Raw genomic sequence first — 17,745 nt, 5'->3', positions numbered from 1 at the left:
TTATTTTTTTAAATCTAGGTCTAAAATAACCCAGAAAGAAGCTCTAGGCCCATTTGCTCCAGACGGGAGCAGACAGACGAAGGGATCAAATCTACCCGTTGTCCCTCTGGACCTCAAGGGCTGGATCCCTCGTGGGGGGAACTACGGGTAGCACCCCTAATGATTTGTGGAGAGTTATTTAATTGATGGCAACTTTTCAACCCATGATCTTAACCCATATTTGGGTCATGGGCTATCCATTTAGTCACAGCTATCAATCTTGATTAAATACAACTCAAAATTTGAAATGAGAGTAAAAGTAAAAGAGTAATATCGGTTAAGGAAGGATTAGGACAAAGAAAAATGTTACAAAAAGTTTCAACTTCAAGGGTATTTATAATTCTTATTTTGCATTCTAAATTCGGAATCATGGTATTCCTATAATTATCTCCTCCTCCATTTTATAACCAATGAATGGGATAGTTCCACTTTACTAAATATGGAAGTCTTTTATTTGAATTCCACTTTTTATTTAAAACAAAGTTGTAAAAATAGTAATAAAAATGTTGTATATATTATCACGAAAAATGTTGTTTATCATCCTTATAAACATTTATCTTTCGAATCATCCTCTTGTCACGTATCAAATAATTGATAAATAAATAAAATAAAAAATATTTTTTTAATCATTTGATACCACACAAGAAAATGATTGAAGGATAATAAGTAATAAGATGGTACTATAAATAACACTAGTGCATATCATTACTCTTATATTACACAATGTTTTTATTTATATAATAAACTAAGAGCACTAGTATTGAACTAATCAAATGTCAGTGTTTAGTCAAATTTTAACTAACTTTTACTAAAGTGGTTTGCATTGACTACTCCAATGCTCCACTTTTGATCTACAGTAAAGTTAAACAGCTCTCCAAGTTTGGCCAGCTACTATTCATTTTTTAAATAATATTTTATTATAAAAATGTGTTTATTTGATAATTAGGTTGATAAAAAAAAGTTGAGAAACAATAATTTTAAGTAAAAATTAAATTATTAATTCATTTATAGAATGTATTTACAAAATATAAAAAAATTAAAATTATTATTAAAATATCAAATATTATATTATTATTTTGACTTTAAAATGAATAGTCTAATATATATTAATATCTTCGATAATTTTAACTTTAACCAAAACTTCAAACTTTTAGTCAAATTGATATTACAAGTTTTTGCCCCAAAAATAGTACAAATCGGAACTTTTTCTATTTAAATTAATGATAAATAAATAAAGGCAAATGTTACTCCGGAGGCCACCTAAACTTCCACCGAAATGGTAATTTTTTTTCTTTTAAATGTTTTTTAAATTTATTAATAAATTTTAAAAAATAAATAAAAATTATAAATTTATGAAAAATTATTAACTTAACTATTAAATAAAAAAATAAAAAATAGAAAAAGGAAATCGGTGCAGTGGCCACCCCCATATGTGGACACAGCATTTTCCAATGAAAAACGATAAACCAATATATTTCACAATATATTACATAACAATGTTGTAAAAAGAGGGATATTTTCGTAAACTATCTTATAAAATTAACATCACTTTACAAAAAATCTCCATATTTTACCACGTGTTGTGTAAAGTATTGTGAAATGACAAATTTTATACACTATACTATCATTTTATTTTTATTCCATTAAGTAAGATGTGACAAATTTATCACTATTAAATTATTATTTATTATATACTTTTTTATTATTTAGTAATAATGAATGTACCACATTTTACTTATTAAGATAAAGACAGAATGAGAGTGTGATGTATAATATTACTCTTGTAAAATATAATATGTATCATTTCTCTTTAAACAATGTTATATACTACATCACTATCTTACTCGCATCTTATTATATATGATGTGGCACATTTATTATTATTTAATAAAAAAATATAATAAATAATTATTTAATAATAATAGATATATTATATTTTATTTAATGAAATACAAATAAAATGATAATATAATGCGTGAATTTTCCTTCTTTCCCCATAGTAAAAATAAAAAAAAGGACGATAACTTGTTAAGTGAAAGTTTAATTTAATAATAAATTACTACCAAGAAATCTTTCTATAGCAGGAAATGCGGGAGATTTGGCCATTTGTATGGATTATGGAAGGGCCAGCTGGAGGATGATGAATCATTGAATTTTGGAGCCCGGCAGTCAAGCAGATTTGGCTGGAGAGAATCTGCAGATATAAATAAAATAAAAACATTGGTTTTAACTTTACAAATGTTTGAAATTACGGTTAACAATTTTCTCATTATCTATCCATGAATTTGCAGGCTAAAATGTGAGTAGGAAACACAGGTTTGCACGCAACAACCACTGCCCATCTCTGTTTGTCGTGCTATTTTCTGAATTTATTAATTCCCCTTAAAATCAAGGGAGGTCGGCTTCTTGTGAATTGGTCTCAGGAAGCAAACCTGTTTCCTTTTCGCTTCCCCACCTCCTCAACCCAACGAAAAGAAGCAAAGTTTGGTCGACGGGGATGGTTGCTAATGGGAAAAATAGTGGTGGAAATGGTGGAGGAAGGGGTTCATGGGGTTTCGCAAGTTTGATTAGGAGAAAGCAGGTTGATTCAGCTCATGTAAGGAGAGAAGGCCATACCCAATTGGCCAGGAAATTGTCTGCAATTGACCTCATTGCCATTGGTAACTCTGCTGACCTCTGTCTTCCACAATTCAGAATTGCGTTTTGAATATGCGTGGTTGAAGTTTGTGATATTTGGCTCCTTGGGTTTCTTCTTTTATGTATTTATGTTCTTATCTTGCTTTTCCTTCTGTTAATTGAGAAGTTTTTTGTTCCTGAGTTTATTTTTTAACCAGTTCTCTAGTTTTTGTATTGAGATGTTTGATGAGATGGTGTAAAAGTTTATTTTTCGCGTTTGGTACCTACATATAAAAGTTTATTTTTCGCGTTTGGTACCTACATATGATTTTATTTTTATAGGTAAGAGGAAAATTTTATTAATAGAAAACAATAGGCATAGCCAAAGTACATAGGAAGTATACAAGGAATAAATCTAGCAAACACTAAGCATTAGAAAGAGATACGAGCAAATTATGAAAACTATCCCTGTTACAATCAAAGACGGAAGCCCAAGCACATAAAGTTTCGAAAAAGAATGTCTTCAACTCATTCAAAGAGCACTCCCAGTCTTCGAAGCACACATATTTCTCTCCATTCAAATGCACTACGTAATACAACAAGGAATCGTTTTCCAAACAGCAGCAATATGAGCATTACCCTGGAGACCTTTCCAACACTTGAAAAAAACATCCCATGCCATGCCGGTCCGGTTGAAGATATCAACCAACAAAGACGTGGCCACCTGACAGTGTAACACTAGATGATCCAGAGTGTTTCCATTTTTCGTACATGAATAACACCAATCCATAATGATAAGATCGCGCTTTCTCAAGTTGTAAATGGTAAGAATTTTCCCAGGGGATGCAGTCCAACCAAAGAAGGCATTCTTGGGGAGAACCTTGCATCTCCCATTTGAAATCTACGTCATCCTATCTCCACATCATTACTGAAATTCAATGCATACAACAAACTGGGAAAATCAGCAATGCTATCATGTTCCCAATCCCGTACCAATCTAATGAAGTAAACATTCGACAATATTGAGCCATTAGAACTATCCATCAAATCAGCCACCGTAGCCTCCTTATTTCTTGATGTTGGTTGTTTTATTCATTGTGTAAATGGCATTGTTTTTCATGTTTACGAATGGCTTTTTTTGGCTCAAATCGTATATATTCTGGGTAATCTGACCCAGATCATCATATTCTTTTGATCAGGAGCTGGAGCAACCATAGGAGCTGGAGTATATATTCTTGTTGGAACAGTTGCTAGAGAGCACACCGGACCTGCTCTCACTATCTCATTCCTGATTGCCGGAATAGCGGCTGCACTCTCAGCATTTTGTTATGCAGAACTTGCCTGTAGATGCCCATCTGCTGGGAGTGCCTATCATTATGCATACATATGTGTTGGCGAAGGGTAAGTTTGAAGTTCATGGATCACTTAATGACACTGCATCAATTCTTTTTCTGATTGAACTATTCATGGAAAGCTGTTAAATCTTACGGTGCCGTCTACTTTTGATTTGTCAAAACCAATTTGTTTGGCCTGAAAAAACCACCAATTCTAGTTTTTCAATTAGTACTTTCCGGCATATTAGTTGAAAAGTTTCAACCAGACCAATTAAATTTAGCCTTGTTTGGTTACGCAGTTCATATGAGATGAGATGAGATATTTTGAATAGTACTAAGATTTTTGAGTCAAGATGAGATGAGATGGTTTGTAAAAAAGTGTGTTTAGATAGTGAGATGAGATGAGATAGTTTTTACTTTTTGGGATTTGATAAAGGAGTGGGTCCCACTATTTGGATAGCAAACGTTCACTTGCTGTTTTGCACTGTTCACTTACTGTTTTGCACCGTTTATTTACTGTTTCTGTCAGTTTGTCACTGTTTATTTAAGGTTTTCTGTCATTTGTACACTATTCACTTCACTTTTTAATGTTTATGTCAGTTGTTAATTTTGAAACCTAGAGATGAAATGCAAACAACTCATGCCGTTTGAATAGGCAGACTAGATTGCCGTACAACCCAATCTCATCTAGGCATCCAAACCGGGCCTTACGTATTTTGCGTCATATTTGATGTTAAGAACAGCCCTTTATGCAATTCCGTCCCTAGCATGGGTTTGGGGGGTGGGGGGATGATATATTTGTGTAACATGCAAGAACAACATGAATTTCATGGAGACCTGTGCTTTTTAGGATTTGTGATGCCTTGAGTTGGTGATTAAATCACTGTGGTTGATCTCAGGTTTGGTTGGTTGGTTGGTTGGGCTTTGATTCTGGAATATACAATTGGTGGTTCAGCTGTTGCTCGTGGAATAACCCCAAACCTGGTGTGGCTTACCTCCTCTCACTTTGGTTCTATATCTGGTTTTCACTTGTACTGTTTGTCTCATCAGATTTCTATTTAAGATTTTTTTACTTATTATTCTCTCTTTGTTAAGCATTATTTTCTGAAGATCTGTTCCTATTTTTGACTCTAAGCATAAGCAAAATACCAAGATCTTACAGCATTGCTTTTTCTTCCCCCTAATGAAGTGTGCTATTTGACTCCTTAAAATAAATCATTGTTGTGGGTTTTCGTTTGACGTCATTCCTTGACGAGTTAAAATCACTGAAAGTTTGTCCACAATAATGCATCACTTGTGGGTATTTTTGTGCTTCGTTTCATTTTTACATCTTTTTTTTTTTTTTTTTTTGGGGGGGGGGGGGTACTTGATAGTTTATTTTGTACCATAGATGAATAATTTTAAAATTTGAAGAAGAGTTCTACATACTACAATTATATAATTTTTGTGTGTCTGTTCTTACAAAGTATGAGCTAAACATTGTAAATTAACAATAATAGAAAATAAATGTCACGAGCACCAATACCATCCTTACGGTATCTAATCCATTCCATATGCTACTACTTGAAGGAAGTCTGAGTTATACTTATAATGGGCTAGAATGTTCTCAACATGTACAGAAATGAACTAAAATATCATTTTCAATGATTGTATGTCGCTGTGTCATTAAGCATTTCTTGAATTTTTTTCTCCTTAGAAGTGACATTTTGCTGGCAGTTAGCATTTTTAGTGCTTAATTCAAGTGTTAAAGAACGGAATAAAAAGTAAGAAGAAAAAAGGTGCAAAATGAAAAGGCAAAATCAAGGGTTCACTCAACAGATGATCCATGGCAACTGAAACACAAAGGTAGTTATGATAATGTGCCCTAATATTTTAAGGGTGGGATTCCGACATGATTGGTTTGGAATTTACCATTTTGACTTCAAGCCTTTTTTGGTTGGAAGGGAATTTATCATTCCATGTTTTGTCTGACCTACCTATATTCCGAGTGAAACCAATTTCTGAACTTTAGTTTGGAAGTCCACTTGGAATTTGGAAGGTGATCCCCTTTTTTTTTACAACTAAGAAGAAATTTTATTAGAAAAAAATGTGTAGGTGAAGCCCATGTACACAGGAAGTATACAAAAGAAAACACCTAAATACAGTCTAGGAAATGGAAAGCAACATCAGAAAATCATGACCGGAAGAACTGTTAATCACCAAAGCAGAAAACCAAAACAGCAAAGAGTGCACAAAGAAATTCCAGAGTTGCTCCAAAGTACGCTCCTTGTCATTAAAACACCGCTCATTCATTTCCATCCAAATGCACCACATAAGACACAAAGGAGCCATCTTCCAAGCCGCATCCACTTGAGAGCACTCCTGAAGCCCGTTCCAGCACGCTAAAAGATCAACCACTATCAAAGGCATCACCCAAGCCAAGCTGATTCTACAAAAAATACCATCCCACAAAGCCCTTGCCACCTCACAATGCAAGAGAAGATGATCTACGGATTCCCCATTCTTTTTACACAGGAAACACCAATCCATAACTATAATACCCCACTTCCTTTATGTTATGCAACGTAAAAAGTTTCCCAAGAGAGGCAGTCCAAATGAAAAAGCAACTTTGGAAGGCACGTGAGACTTCCAAATTTTAGTCACATTTTGTGAAAGGTGATCCTTATTAATCATCTTCTTTGAAGTCAAGGATGAAGCTTGAAGATTGCCTATGACATTCTAAAAGCAAGAGTTTTAGGGGGAGAGAGAGAGAGAGAGAGAGAGAGAGAGAGAAACTAGAGTCACATTTTGTGGTTTGATGAGAAAATTTTCATTGGCCTGTGATTGGTCAGTTCATGCGTGCTTGTATCCAACTGAAATCCCATAGTTTATGTAGAGCACTGTCTGCTTTTGTGATAAGATTTCAAATCTTATCTTTATGCACTCCTACATATTTTTTGACCCTATCATACTGTTAGTGGGGCAGATTTCCAACATTTAAAATCTCTCTAGCCTCTATTTCACTGATTAGAACTCTCTTTTTTGAGTTGCAGCTAAGGAAACGAAAATGATAATGAACCTCATGTGCTGATGATACCATTTGCTTCACTTACTTCTTCACCTTCCTGTACTTCAAATCCAAGTCTTCTTTGTTTTGTTCTCCACTGCTTCAAGAACACAAACAAGTGCCCTTTGCTACTGCTTTGTGGCCCTGTAAATGTGTGAGCATTCAAAACTAAATATAAGTACATACAAATATAGGTAACATAAATGATTGGCACAGAGAATCGGAATTCAGGTGATCATGTTTTGCATTCTGACCCAAGGAGTTTCAGAAAGGAAAAATGTCTTCTGTCACTGAGCTGCCATTATGTCTGAAGCTGACAGATTAGTTAGATCTGCTTGGGAAGAACGGGTCAGTTTGGAATATCAGTGTGTATGAGCAGCCCTACTCCAGTTAAAAAATGTAATTAGATCTAACCGTACGCCTATGATTCATATCATATTTTTTTATGATTTTTTTATTGGCACCACGTCTTGGATCAGCGTGCACAAGCCCTCAGCAAGGAGTTTCCAGCAAGTGCACCTTGGGTAATTCAAAGGGAAAATCCTCAAGTCCGATGGCCCCTAGAGATTGTTTGCACCCAAGGGATTTGAACCTCAGACCTAGGGGGAGCATACCCCCAAGCCCAAGGCGTTTACCACTTGAGCCAACCGCTAGGGTTTAATTTTTTAATTTTTTAGTTTTTTCTCTTACTAAATGTGTGGTGTATGGATGATAAGTAGAAGAACTTAATTAGTTTAGGACAAATAAAACCAAAACAAATAAAAAATAAAAAATAAAAACAAGTGTGGTGTGTGGGGATGATGAGTAGCAAAATTATTTTCTAATTAATCTCCTTCCAGGTCAGCGTGCACAAAACCAAAGGTGTAGAAGTACAAATCAGTGGTGGAAAATGCATAACCTTGAACTTGAACAACTCCATTATTGTGATTCCTGATTGGAATTTTCAGTTATCAACAGATACATTCAATTGATTCTGGCAAGTTTTAAAGATGCGAAGAACACAGTGGAGGGTAGAGGCAAACATTGTGATGCTGAAATTATGCCTCAAGGTTTTGAAAGTAAACTGCTGGTCATTTTTAGCATAAAAGGTTAAGATTTGCATGATGGTGCACTTTACCTTTTTAATTGTGGCTGGTTCTGAGTTTATTTGAGCAAGCATCAGAGGGAATGCTACTACAACCATTTAAGTATTGGAATATATAATCTGTGAGATGGGCAAAAATCTCATCCTATTTGAGATTGCAAGTATGTTTTAGAACTCAGATATTGGCACATGACAAATCCTGGATATGATTGTGTTTTAAAAGTTAGTATTTTATGGTGCCACGTTAGATATAATAATTTGTATTCTTCAGAATACTCGTTGGCATCGTGCCACTAGCATTTCTTTTCTTTCATTTAGATATTTGGCTGTAAACAGTCACGGATTTTTGCTACTAGTCTTTTAACACATATAACCAATTTTTAGTAATTTTTTTTTTTTTATCGGTAAATTATGTTCTGCATGACTTATATTAATCTCTCTTCAAATATATATATATATATATATATATATTTTTATAAGTAATCTCTCTTCAAATATATTCTCCCTACTATTTGTCTGTCATGAAAACCAAACATGGTGCATTATTGTTTGTTTCTTTTTCAATTCCCCTCCCATTGTTGCATCTCACTGTTTTATGCTCATAGGTGAATTGAAGTGTGCCATAAACTGTAAGCTGGAGAAGACATGGCCTACTATGTTTTGCGCTTTTAAATGAATTGCAGTAAATTCTATTTAGTCATGTAGAATAATTGCCTCAAATAATGTAGCAAAAGAACAAGACAGATAGAGCCATGGTGAGAATGTGTCCAAACTTGAGAGCAGTGTTGGTAAAAGTGCTAGGCGCACATATAAAGCACAAGCGTGCACTTGATTGAAGTAGCACGCACATTTTTAGTAATGATGTATAATAACAAAAAATCCATAAAATACAAAATGAAAGTTTTAAAAAGAAAAATGATGATATGTAATTCAGGCTTTTTGCCATTCTTTGATCAATATAATTATTTATTTATCAAAAAAAAGAAAAAGAAAAATGATGATATATTTACCCTATTGACTCAATTTATTAGAGTATTATGGAACCTAATAAAATAATTACATGAAATTTGAACATAATATTTTTATCTTGTACTTCATTAAATATACACATCTATGATATTGATAACCATAATCAAAATTAAAATAGATGATTCAATCAAAATATACCAAAAAGGTCATGACCTAGAAAGTTCAATAATTGTAGCTATTGACTTCTATGCTAACATAAGCAATCAAATATCAATCCATCTAGAAAGCCAACTTGGACCATATGTTGGGTCAAAGCATATACATTACTTATGACAAGATCACCCCATGGAACGTAATTGATTTTCAATATCAACTATATACTTAAGAATAATTTATTACATCATTGTCTGGGTCTAGAACTGATTTTTATAATTTTTTTAAAGGTTACAAAAGCTTGCTTTTTTGGCTTTAAGCTCACACATACAGCAAAAAAGTGCACTTTTACCAACACTGCTTGAGAGTTGAATAAGTTTACTGAAAACAAGTGAGATGGTGTCCAAACTGGAAAGGGGGACCTAATTTAACCTTGGTGCCTATGCTTTATCCTGAGAAACCATAAAGGAGAAAAAGAATAAATAGATCATATATGCTGTCGGGTCCAGTAATAGGGTATGATCACTTGCTCAGTTCTGAATGGAATTATGATTGTGAAGATATTGTATTTTCATAGAAAATTTGGTTCATTTGATCGTCTTGGGGATGACTATCATGGACTGCAAGACATATGGGACATCCTCATTTCCAATATAACATATTACCCTTCTTTTTTATCTTTCAGGCCTTGTTTTTTGGAGGTGAAGACAAAATGCCTGCTTTCTTGGTCCGTCACACCATACCCGGGATTGGCGTTGTTGTCGATCCATGCGCGGCGGTATTAGTTCTTATTGTGACTGCACTATTGTGCATTGGGATCAAGGAGGTATTCACTGTCATTTTGTTTTAAAATATTGTAATCCATTTAACTTATGTTGGGATTATTCCCATTTTTTATAATTTTCTTACCTCCTTTAGGAAATCATCTATTTTTTCAGAGCTCGGTGGCACAAAGCATTGTAACAACAGTAAATGTCGGTGCCTTACTTTTCATCATAATTGCTGGTGGATATTTAGGTTTTAAGAATGGATGGGTTGGATATGAACTTCCTAGCGGGTAATGGTATATCATTTTGACTACTTTCTCTTATACATTATATCCAGCTATTGGTCTAGCTCACATTTTACTTCCAAAACTATAGGTATTTCACATTTGGAGTCAATGGCATGCTTGCTGGGTCTGCAGTAGTCTTCTTTTCATACATTGGATTTGATTCAGTTACCAGCACAGCTGAGGAGGTATGCATCTTGTATGGCTTTTTATTATTGTTTGTTCCGTTGAATCTTAAAAGAGAGGAAGATTATAGAAGGCCAACTGCCAAGAATGTAACTGTATGTTGTTTGCTTGATGTGCTACCTTCTGTGCCTTGCCATTTTTGCAAAAAAATTTCCGGTTTCTGGGTTTTCTTGTATAAATTAAAAAAATTAAAAATAAAAGCCATTTTTGTAAACACTCTATGCCCTGGCCCTCGTGATAAATTAAGTTTGCTTGGTTATTTCAATTGTGTAGCAGAATCCGATACTGGATCTGTGGTTGTTCTTCCCTGGAGAATTTTGTATACTGCAATTGCCATCTTCTCTTTAACACCGAATCCGACCCCACCCCCCCAATCACAAAAAAAAAAAAAAGGGAAGACTTAGAGAAACTAATCCGACCCCACCCCCCCAATCACAAAAAAAAAAAAAAAAGGGAAGACTTAGAGAAACTAAAAGAACATTATCAATAAATGTAGTACCATATCAGGTTGTCAAGAGGAGCAAACCAGATGAACATAATATAATTTTAGATGTGGATCATGCAAAAGATTTTATATTAAAGTTAATGGATCTCTCTCTCTCTCTCTCTCTAGTTTTACTTGCCAAATGACTCCTCATCTCTTAGAAGCTAATTGTTTGCCTAATCTTAGACGAAATAAGATGAAATATAAGTTCATATGGCTAGGTGGGGATTATGCAAAAATTTTTTGTTTGAGTCTCTCTCTCTCTCTCTCTCTCACACACACACACACACTCTCACACACAAGTTTTTCTTGCCACGACTCGTATTTTAGAAGCTAATTGCTTTATCTTGATCGTAATGCACTATTCCAGCAGTATTCGGCCATTCCTTGGAATTTTGGAACCTTAATCCTTTTATTTTTCATTGTAGGTGAAGAATCCTCAACGAGATTTGCCCCTTGGTATAGCATTAGCGTTGTCTCTATGTTGCATTTTGTATATGCTTGTATCTGCTGTTATTGTTGGTCTAGTTCCATATGATGCCTTGAATCCGGACACTCCTATCTCATCAGCATTTGCTAACTATGGAGTGGATTGGGCAGTGTAAGCATGATGTTTTACTTGTTGTTTGTTGTACCAAGCATTCTCTATGTTGGAGGTCATGCCATGTTTGAACGTTTGTTTTGAAGCTCAGTTCTTCCTATTGTAGGTACATAATAACAAGTGGGGCAGTTACTGCTCTCTCTGCCAGCCTGTTGGGTTCACTTCTTCCTCAGGTACATAAGTTGGTATTTCACTTCATGGTTTATAAATTCATAAATTATTTGGTGGGATACGATCCACATAGTTCTTAGCTTTCTGAATTCCTAACTTTAATTTGTTCTTGACATCTTGTGTTACCCTTTGGCTTGTTTTGAATTGCTCGAAACTTTTTATGTTACATCTTGAGGTTAGACATGAGGCTTGTGTCACAGACTCATGGCTTGACAAGGTTGCTGCATGGGAGTTGTCATTAATTCTGACGAACTGTAATTATCGTGGTTAATAATACTTTTTCTTGCCGATTATTTCCCACAAATCACCCGCGAGCAGTTTTGGTGGGAAATAACTTTTCCCACAAATAATGGGGCTTTTTCCACTAGGTACCTCCGTGGTAAAAAATGATATATGTTGTAGTGAGCAGCATTAATTGATCTTATCTTTCTGGGTCTTATTCAATTGGACTTGGAAATAACTTTAAATTTGCACCATGGAAAAAGGAAATTACCAAATAAATAAATCAATAAATACATTCAAACAAAGTATAAAAAAATTTCAGTAAGTGGTAATTTTATTGAGAATAATTAATTGGTAAATAGCCTTAGAGTTAAGTGCCACGCATTATGGAGTCCATTACAAGGCAAACAACTGATGAAGTATTGGGAGATGTATAATTATTTCAAAATGGTAAGCTGATGTCTGCTGTAGTTAGCCAGGGGATGTAAGGCCGACATCAAATGATGCTGAGCGCAATGCATGATCAATAGTTCAAGATAAGTATGGCAAAAGGAGAAATGACAGGATAATGGACTTGGATCTCTTAGGGGAAGCTTACGAGCAAATAATTTTCAGTGTACCCCTTATGATAAATTCATGCTCCTAAAGCTTGAGGAGTACATATCTATGGCGGGTTTTTAGAGCATTGGTAGTGTAACTTTTGTATATGAGGTTTAAGTTTGTGGAGATCTCATGATAATTTTGTTTATTCCTTCATCGTGGTCTATCTGCTCAAAATATTAATTTGCTATGAACTCCTTGTTTCCTTCATTGCAAAATAGGAATCTGAAGACATGCTAAATGGGATTTTCTGTGTTGTCATTTCATTTTCAGCCACGAATTCTAATGGCGATGGCTAGAGATGGATTGTTGCCTTCATTTTTTTCAGATATTAGTGAACGCACCCAGGTTCCAGTGAAGGGTACCATTACAACTGGTATCTTTGCAGCAGCTCTAGCGTTCTTTATGGATGTTTCACAATTGGCAGGGATGGTAAGGGAACATATGTTTATAAATTGTAGAGTTTTTTTTTTTTTTTTTTTTCCCTTATAAGTAGAAACTGTAGAGTTGATGGGAAAAGATCAGATCTTTGTTACATAAATATTGAATCATTGATGAGTGGTTTTTACTTTTACTTTTATTCTTTTTTTTTTTTTTTTTTTGAGTGGTACAGGTAAGTGTGGGTACACTGCTTGCATTTACGACTGTTGCAGTTTCAGTTTTGATACTCAGATACGTTCCACCAGATGAGGTACCACTTCCATCATCACTCCAAGAGTCCATTGACTCAATGTCATTGCGGTTCAGTGGTGATATTCAAGAAGTCGACTACAATAAAAGTAAAGATCCTACTGATTCTTATCATAGTCAATATCTACATGATAAAGGGGATGCATCACTCGGATATCCTCTCATTGAGAAGAGAGTAACTCAAGGTAACACTGGCATACATGCTCTAAAATTTTGTGATTTTAACCTGTGATAACTGATAAGGGGTCCCTACTCCATCTGTGGATGATAAAACAACAATGGCATGCCTTCTTAAAATGGAAGCTCAGTTAACATTCCCACTGTAAGGGGAAAAAACAGCCTTCAGGTCGCCTCACCCGTTATCTGTACATCTGGTTAAGGCTGCCCCAGACATAAAAGAAAATAGAAAAGATAGGATCACTCTTGTTGATTGTCAAAACCCATGCGCTTAAAATTGTTAGTAAACTTTGTGTTGGATGCCTAGTGCCTCAATTAGAGCATTGAATTTGTTTCAATGCATATTTATGGTAATTGAGAATCATTTATAATGATTTTGTATGGTTAAAAGGTTGAGGGTTCTTTCCATAGAAAGAAAACTGAAAAAATGTTTAAATGCACTTAGTTCTAGTTGGGGAAGCTGTGCGAAAAATGAAGTCTTTACCTCATAATGCCTGATGATTATAAAATTGCAAAGTATATCGACAAATAATATAGAAGAAAATAATATAGAACAATATTGAATAATATCCCGTCAACATTTGAGACACCTCAACCACATTTGTTAGAACACATGCTTTGTGAAAATGTGTTCAAGTGAAAAAGAGAGATCTTTTAACAAGTATGCAGGGCATGGAGGTTGCTACTAACAATCCAGCATGCATTGGGTCACAGTTATCTGTTACCTGGTTAGATAATCCCAGTTCCTCCGCCTTTTCACAAAGAAATAGTTGAAGACAAACAAAGGAAGATCAACTTAGCAAAAAGCAAAAGGACAAACAATCGAAGATCATTTTTATGTTCTATCTATGAAACTTGCATGCATGAATAGATATTGGAGAATAGTAACCAAACGCCAAGTGATATTGTTGGCAGAGTAGATGCTATAACACAGACAACCATACTCAATTCAGTGGAATTGGTTAATCTTATACTTGTTTTGGCAAGTCAAACTTTAGCGATAAGCAAAATGGTTGAATTCTGTTACACAGGAAGTATGCAAGATATACACCAAATCAGAAGATGTAGAAAGTACTAGAAAGTCCTAAAAATTGAAAGAAGAAAAGAAAGATTGAGCAAATATCAACTGGTATAGAGTTCCAAAGAAAAGTGTCTTGACTTCTGTCACTGTCTTCTCACTATCTTCAAATGTTTGAGCATTCATTTCCCTCTATAAGCACCATATGCATGACGAGATCAACTTCCATAAAGTGGTTAATCTTAAACTTCAAGGGGATCTTCTCTAATTTTGCATGCTAGAAGTTATAGGGCTGCCTATAGCTTGTGTGTATCTATTGTATACTTTCTTCGATATGGTACTTGCTTTATGCAGTTTTTCTCTACCCTGTGGAGGGGCTGCTACAGGGAAGCCCTTTACAGTAACGCACTCTGCACACCATCTGACTTGGAGGGATTTTATTAATAAATAAAAAAAACATAATGAACAGCAAGTCTTCTTCTTCTTTGAAACGAAACAGAAGTGCATTTTGCTCTCATTCAAACGCAACTCACAGCAACTCATCTTCTCCCAGGTAGCAGAACCTGTTTCGCCCACAAACCCAGCCGCACTACATTTCAGCCACAAAACAGAAGTGCATTTTGCTCTCATTCAAACGCATAGCAAGTCTTCTTCCCGGGGTAGCAGAACCACATTCTCCCACAAACGCAGCTGCACTGCATTTCGCCTACAAACCCAGCATACTGCATTTCTCTCTCTCTCCTTCTCTTTCTCATTTCTTTTACTGGACCAAGACTCAAATCTTTTTCATGATTTTGTCTGCAGATCAAGAGTGAAACTCTGAACCCACAAAGATTAAATTAGCTGAAAATCCAATTTTCCCATTTAATAAACCTCTACAATGGATCATAGAATTTAGATGTTTTTACTCTTCCTAAGGGTATGCTGATTGGTTATCTTCCATGTTCCCCTTTTTGCCAATTTCTCTCTTCCACATGATTTTTCAAGAAATCTTTCAGCTTTAATAGTCACTCAGAACTCTGGTTTGAACTCCTAAATCTGATATGAATAAAATCAGTAAGGAGAAAGGAAGGGAGGATGGTTTCCTTCAAAAAGGATTTCCTCCCGTGGGTGAACCTTGCTTGGCTATGGATTCCCTCCCGTGGGCTCTGCTTTGTGTCAAGGGGATTTCTTTCCTTCCTCCCGTGGGTGATTCTCTGGAAAACAGAAGGCTTTGTTTTATATGAGGGTAAAGTCGACATTTCATTCTGCTGATGTGGAGGGGTGCGCCGGGTGTGCTACCAAACGGGGCTTCTTTATAGCATGTTTCTATTATTATTATTATTATTGTTCTTTGCATCATCATTATCTGATGATGCAATTCATATGCTTTCTGATTATGAATGCTTGTAGTTTAGATTGCATTTGATATTTAACATTCCCCAACTCCACCTTTCTCAAATCTGCCAGTTAATGTCCTCTTGTGTCTACATATTAATTATACAGATGAGCAGAAGAAACAAATGAGGCGGAAAATTGCTGGTTGGACAATAACTCTTCTATGTATAGGCATTGTTATCCTTGCTTCTGCAGCTTCAGTACAATACCTTCCCAGGTTAGTCCACTTTTCACTATCTTCAGAACCTTTTTTATTGTAATTTATATGCCTCACATGCTTAAGAAATTTCTACTCAATCCCATCCAAGAAAAATGTTGTCAAAATTAGTCTCTCACACCGAGCCCCAACCAACTGTTAGGCCACTTAATTTAAATTTTTTTCAATTAGACATAAGAAATCCTTGAACCTTTTATTTTTTAAGTAAAATAAAACTGAACCAAGTGTCTATTGGCCATTACCTTATTGATCGATCCATTCTTTCCCTGTGACACTTGGTTCAACTTCTATTCAAAATACATTCAGTTTGCGGCCAATAGCAAAGAGTTTGCCAGTACCATTTAAAGGCCATATTTGACACTTGGTTCAACTGTTATGCTATTCGACCCGTTGTTCTTTCTAGATGATTTTTTAGCTGAGCTTTGTGATCATCTTGTCTAGTTTTCATAATGGTGCTATTCAGAGTTGATGGGCTTTCTTTATTGCATTGGATGAGGCCAAACGATTCTTCAACCTTCATCTGAGTTGGTTTTTATGCTTCATAACTGTTACAACTTGTTGACCGTACCCAGTATTCTTCGCTTTGCATTGTGCGGAGTTGGTGGAGTTCTTCTGTTGTGCAGTTTGATTGTGCTCGCTTTTATAGACCAAGATGATGCTAGGCACAGCTTTGGACATTCTGGAGGTATGTTTAGCAGTATATTTAAGATGTTGATGAGATTAATTCAGGTTAGGCACAGCATAGACAATGCCAAGCAAGAAGAGTATTCTCTCTCTAAAAGTTTTTCTGGTAGATGGATGAACAGTTTGAATATGACTGCCATTGTTAGGAGTGCTACTATTTTCTTTGTATCCAATGTTATATTTCCATGGAAATTACCCAGATATATTTACTTGAGCTCTAGTTTCACAAAATTAAATAGATTCCTATATGCATGCAATAAGCAAGAAGCGAGTCTGACAAGATAATTTGATAATTTTTTTTTGTTTCTGTTTTTCATTTTTAATCAGGTTTCGCTTGCCCATTTGTTCCCTTCCTGCCTGCTTCCTGCATTCTTATAAACACATATTTACTAGCTGACCTTGGGTGAGTGTAAAGATAAAGCTTTCTTCTCTTTCTCTGTTAGGTGACAACATTTGACTAAATTGGTTTCAATTATATCTCCCAGTCATGACTAACATCTAATAATTTACTTCCAATTTAATTCTTAGTACTGCCACATGGATCCGAGCTTCAATATGGTTGCTGATAGGAGCACTGGTGTATGTATTTTACGGCCGAACACACAGTGCTCTATTAGACGCAATCTATGTTCCCTCAGCTCATGCTGACGAGATCTATCGTTGCTCATCAGCTCATCAGGCATAAGCCAACCCTTTTACAGAAAGTATTCTTAGATGCCCTTCATAACCATTCTTCTTGTACTTTATGTTGTAAAAGTTATGATTTAACATGGCTGAATAAATCGAAAATAGTCTCCTCTGTATAGTGATATTCTGGGGTTGGCAGGGGCCTTGTGTAGAAACATGCAAATGGCTGCAAGTATTAGTTCTCTAGAAATCTTAGCAATCACATGGGGTGGCTTACTCTGTAAAGAAGTATAAACATTCAAACTGCTCGAAGTATTAATTTCCTTGTCTTCTTCTTCTTGTAACCTATTTTCATGTTTTAAAATAGTTTCAACAAGTCTTTTTTTTTTTAATGAAAGT

At 35.2% G+C, this 17,745-nt stretch overlaps 1 protein-coding gene across 7 annotated transcripts; it reads left to right on the top strand.

Moving 5' to 3' along the window:
- The first annotated feature begins 2,173 nt into the window (after positions 1 to 2,173).
- LOC122275875 (cationic amino acid transporter 4, vacuolar-like) lies at positions 2,174 to 17,690 on the top strand. 7 transcript variants are annotated; one of them, XM_043085177.1, is made up of 14 exons: positions 2,179 to 2,699; positions 3,855 to 4,056; positions 4,889 to 4,973; positions 9,927 to 10,067; positions 10,180 to 10,298; positions 10,384 to 10,480; positions 11,391 to 11,563; positions 11,670 to 11,736; positions 12,830 to 12,988; positions 13,170 to 13,431; positions 15,927 to 16,035; positions 16,608 to 16,720; positions 17,047 to 17,122; positions 17,248 to 17,690. In XM_043085177.1, the coding sequence occupies exons 1-14, from the start codon at positions 2,537 to 2,539 to the stop codon at positions 17,402 to 17,404; spliced, it is 1,923 nt and encodes a 640-aa protein (XP_042941111.1). In that variant the 5' UTR covers positions 2,179 to 2,536; the 3' UTR covers positions 17,405 to 17,690. The 7 variants fall into 7 exon arrangements, with proteins under 7 accessions (XP_042941112.1, XP_042941113.1, XP_042941115.1 ...); XM_043085183.1 differs by lacking the exon at positions 2,179 to 2,699 and adding an exon at positions 7,875 to 8,093 and having other exon boundaries at positions 4,041 to 4,056; XM_043085178.1 differs by lacking the exons at positions 17,047 to 17,122; positions 17,248 to 17,690 and having other exon boundaries at positions 2,174 to 2,699; positions 16,499 to 16,700.
- Positions 17,691 to 17,745: the final 55 nt, after the last annotated feature.

This window comes from Carya illinoinensis, chromosome 9, assembly GCF_018687715.1.
Source record: "Carya illinoinensis cultivar Pawnee chromosome 9, C.illinoinensisPawnee_v1, whole genome shotgun sequence".
Classification (NCBI taxonomy): Eukaryota; Viridiplantae; Streptophyta; class Magnoliopsida; order Fagales; family Juglandaceae; genus Carya; species Carya illinoinensis.
The sequence above is the reverse complement of the archived record's forward strand: the minus strand, read 5'-3'. Positions and strand labels throughout refer to the sequence as shown.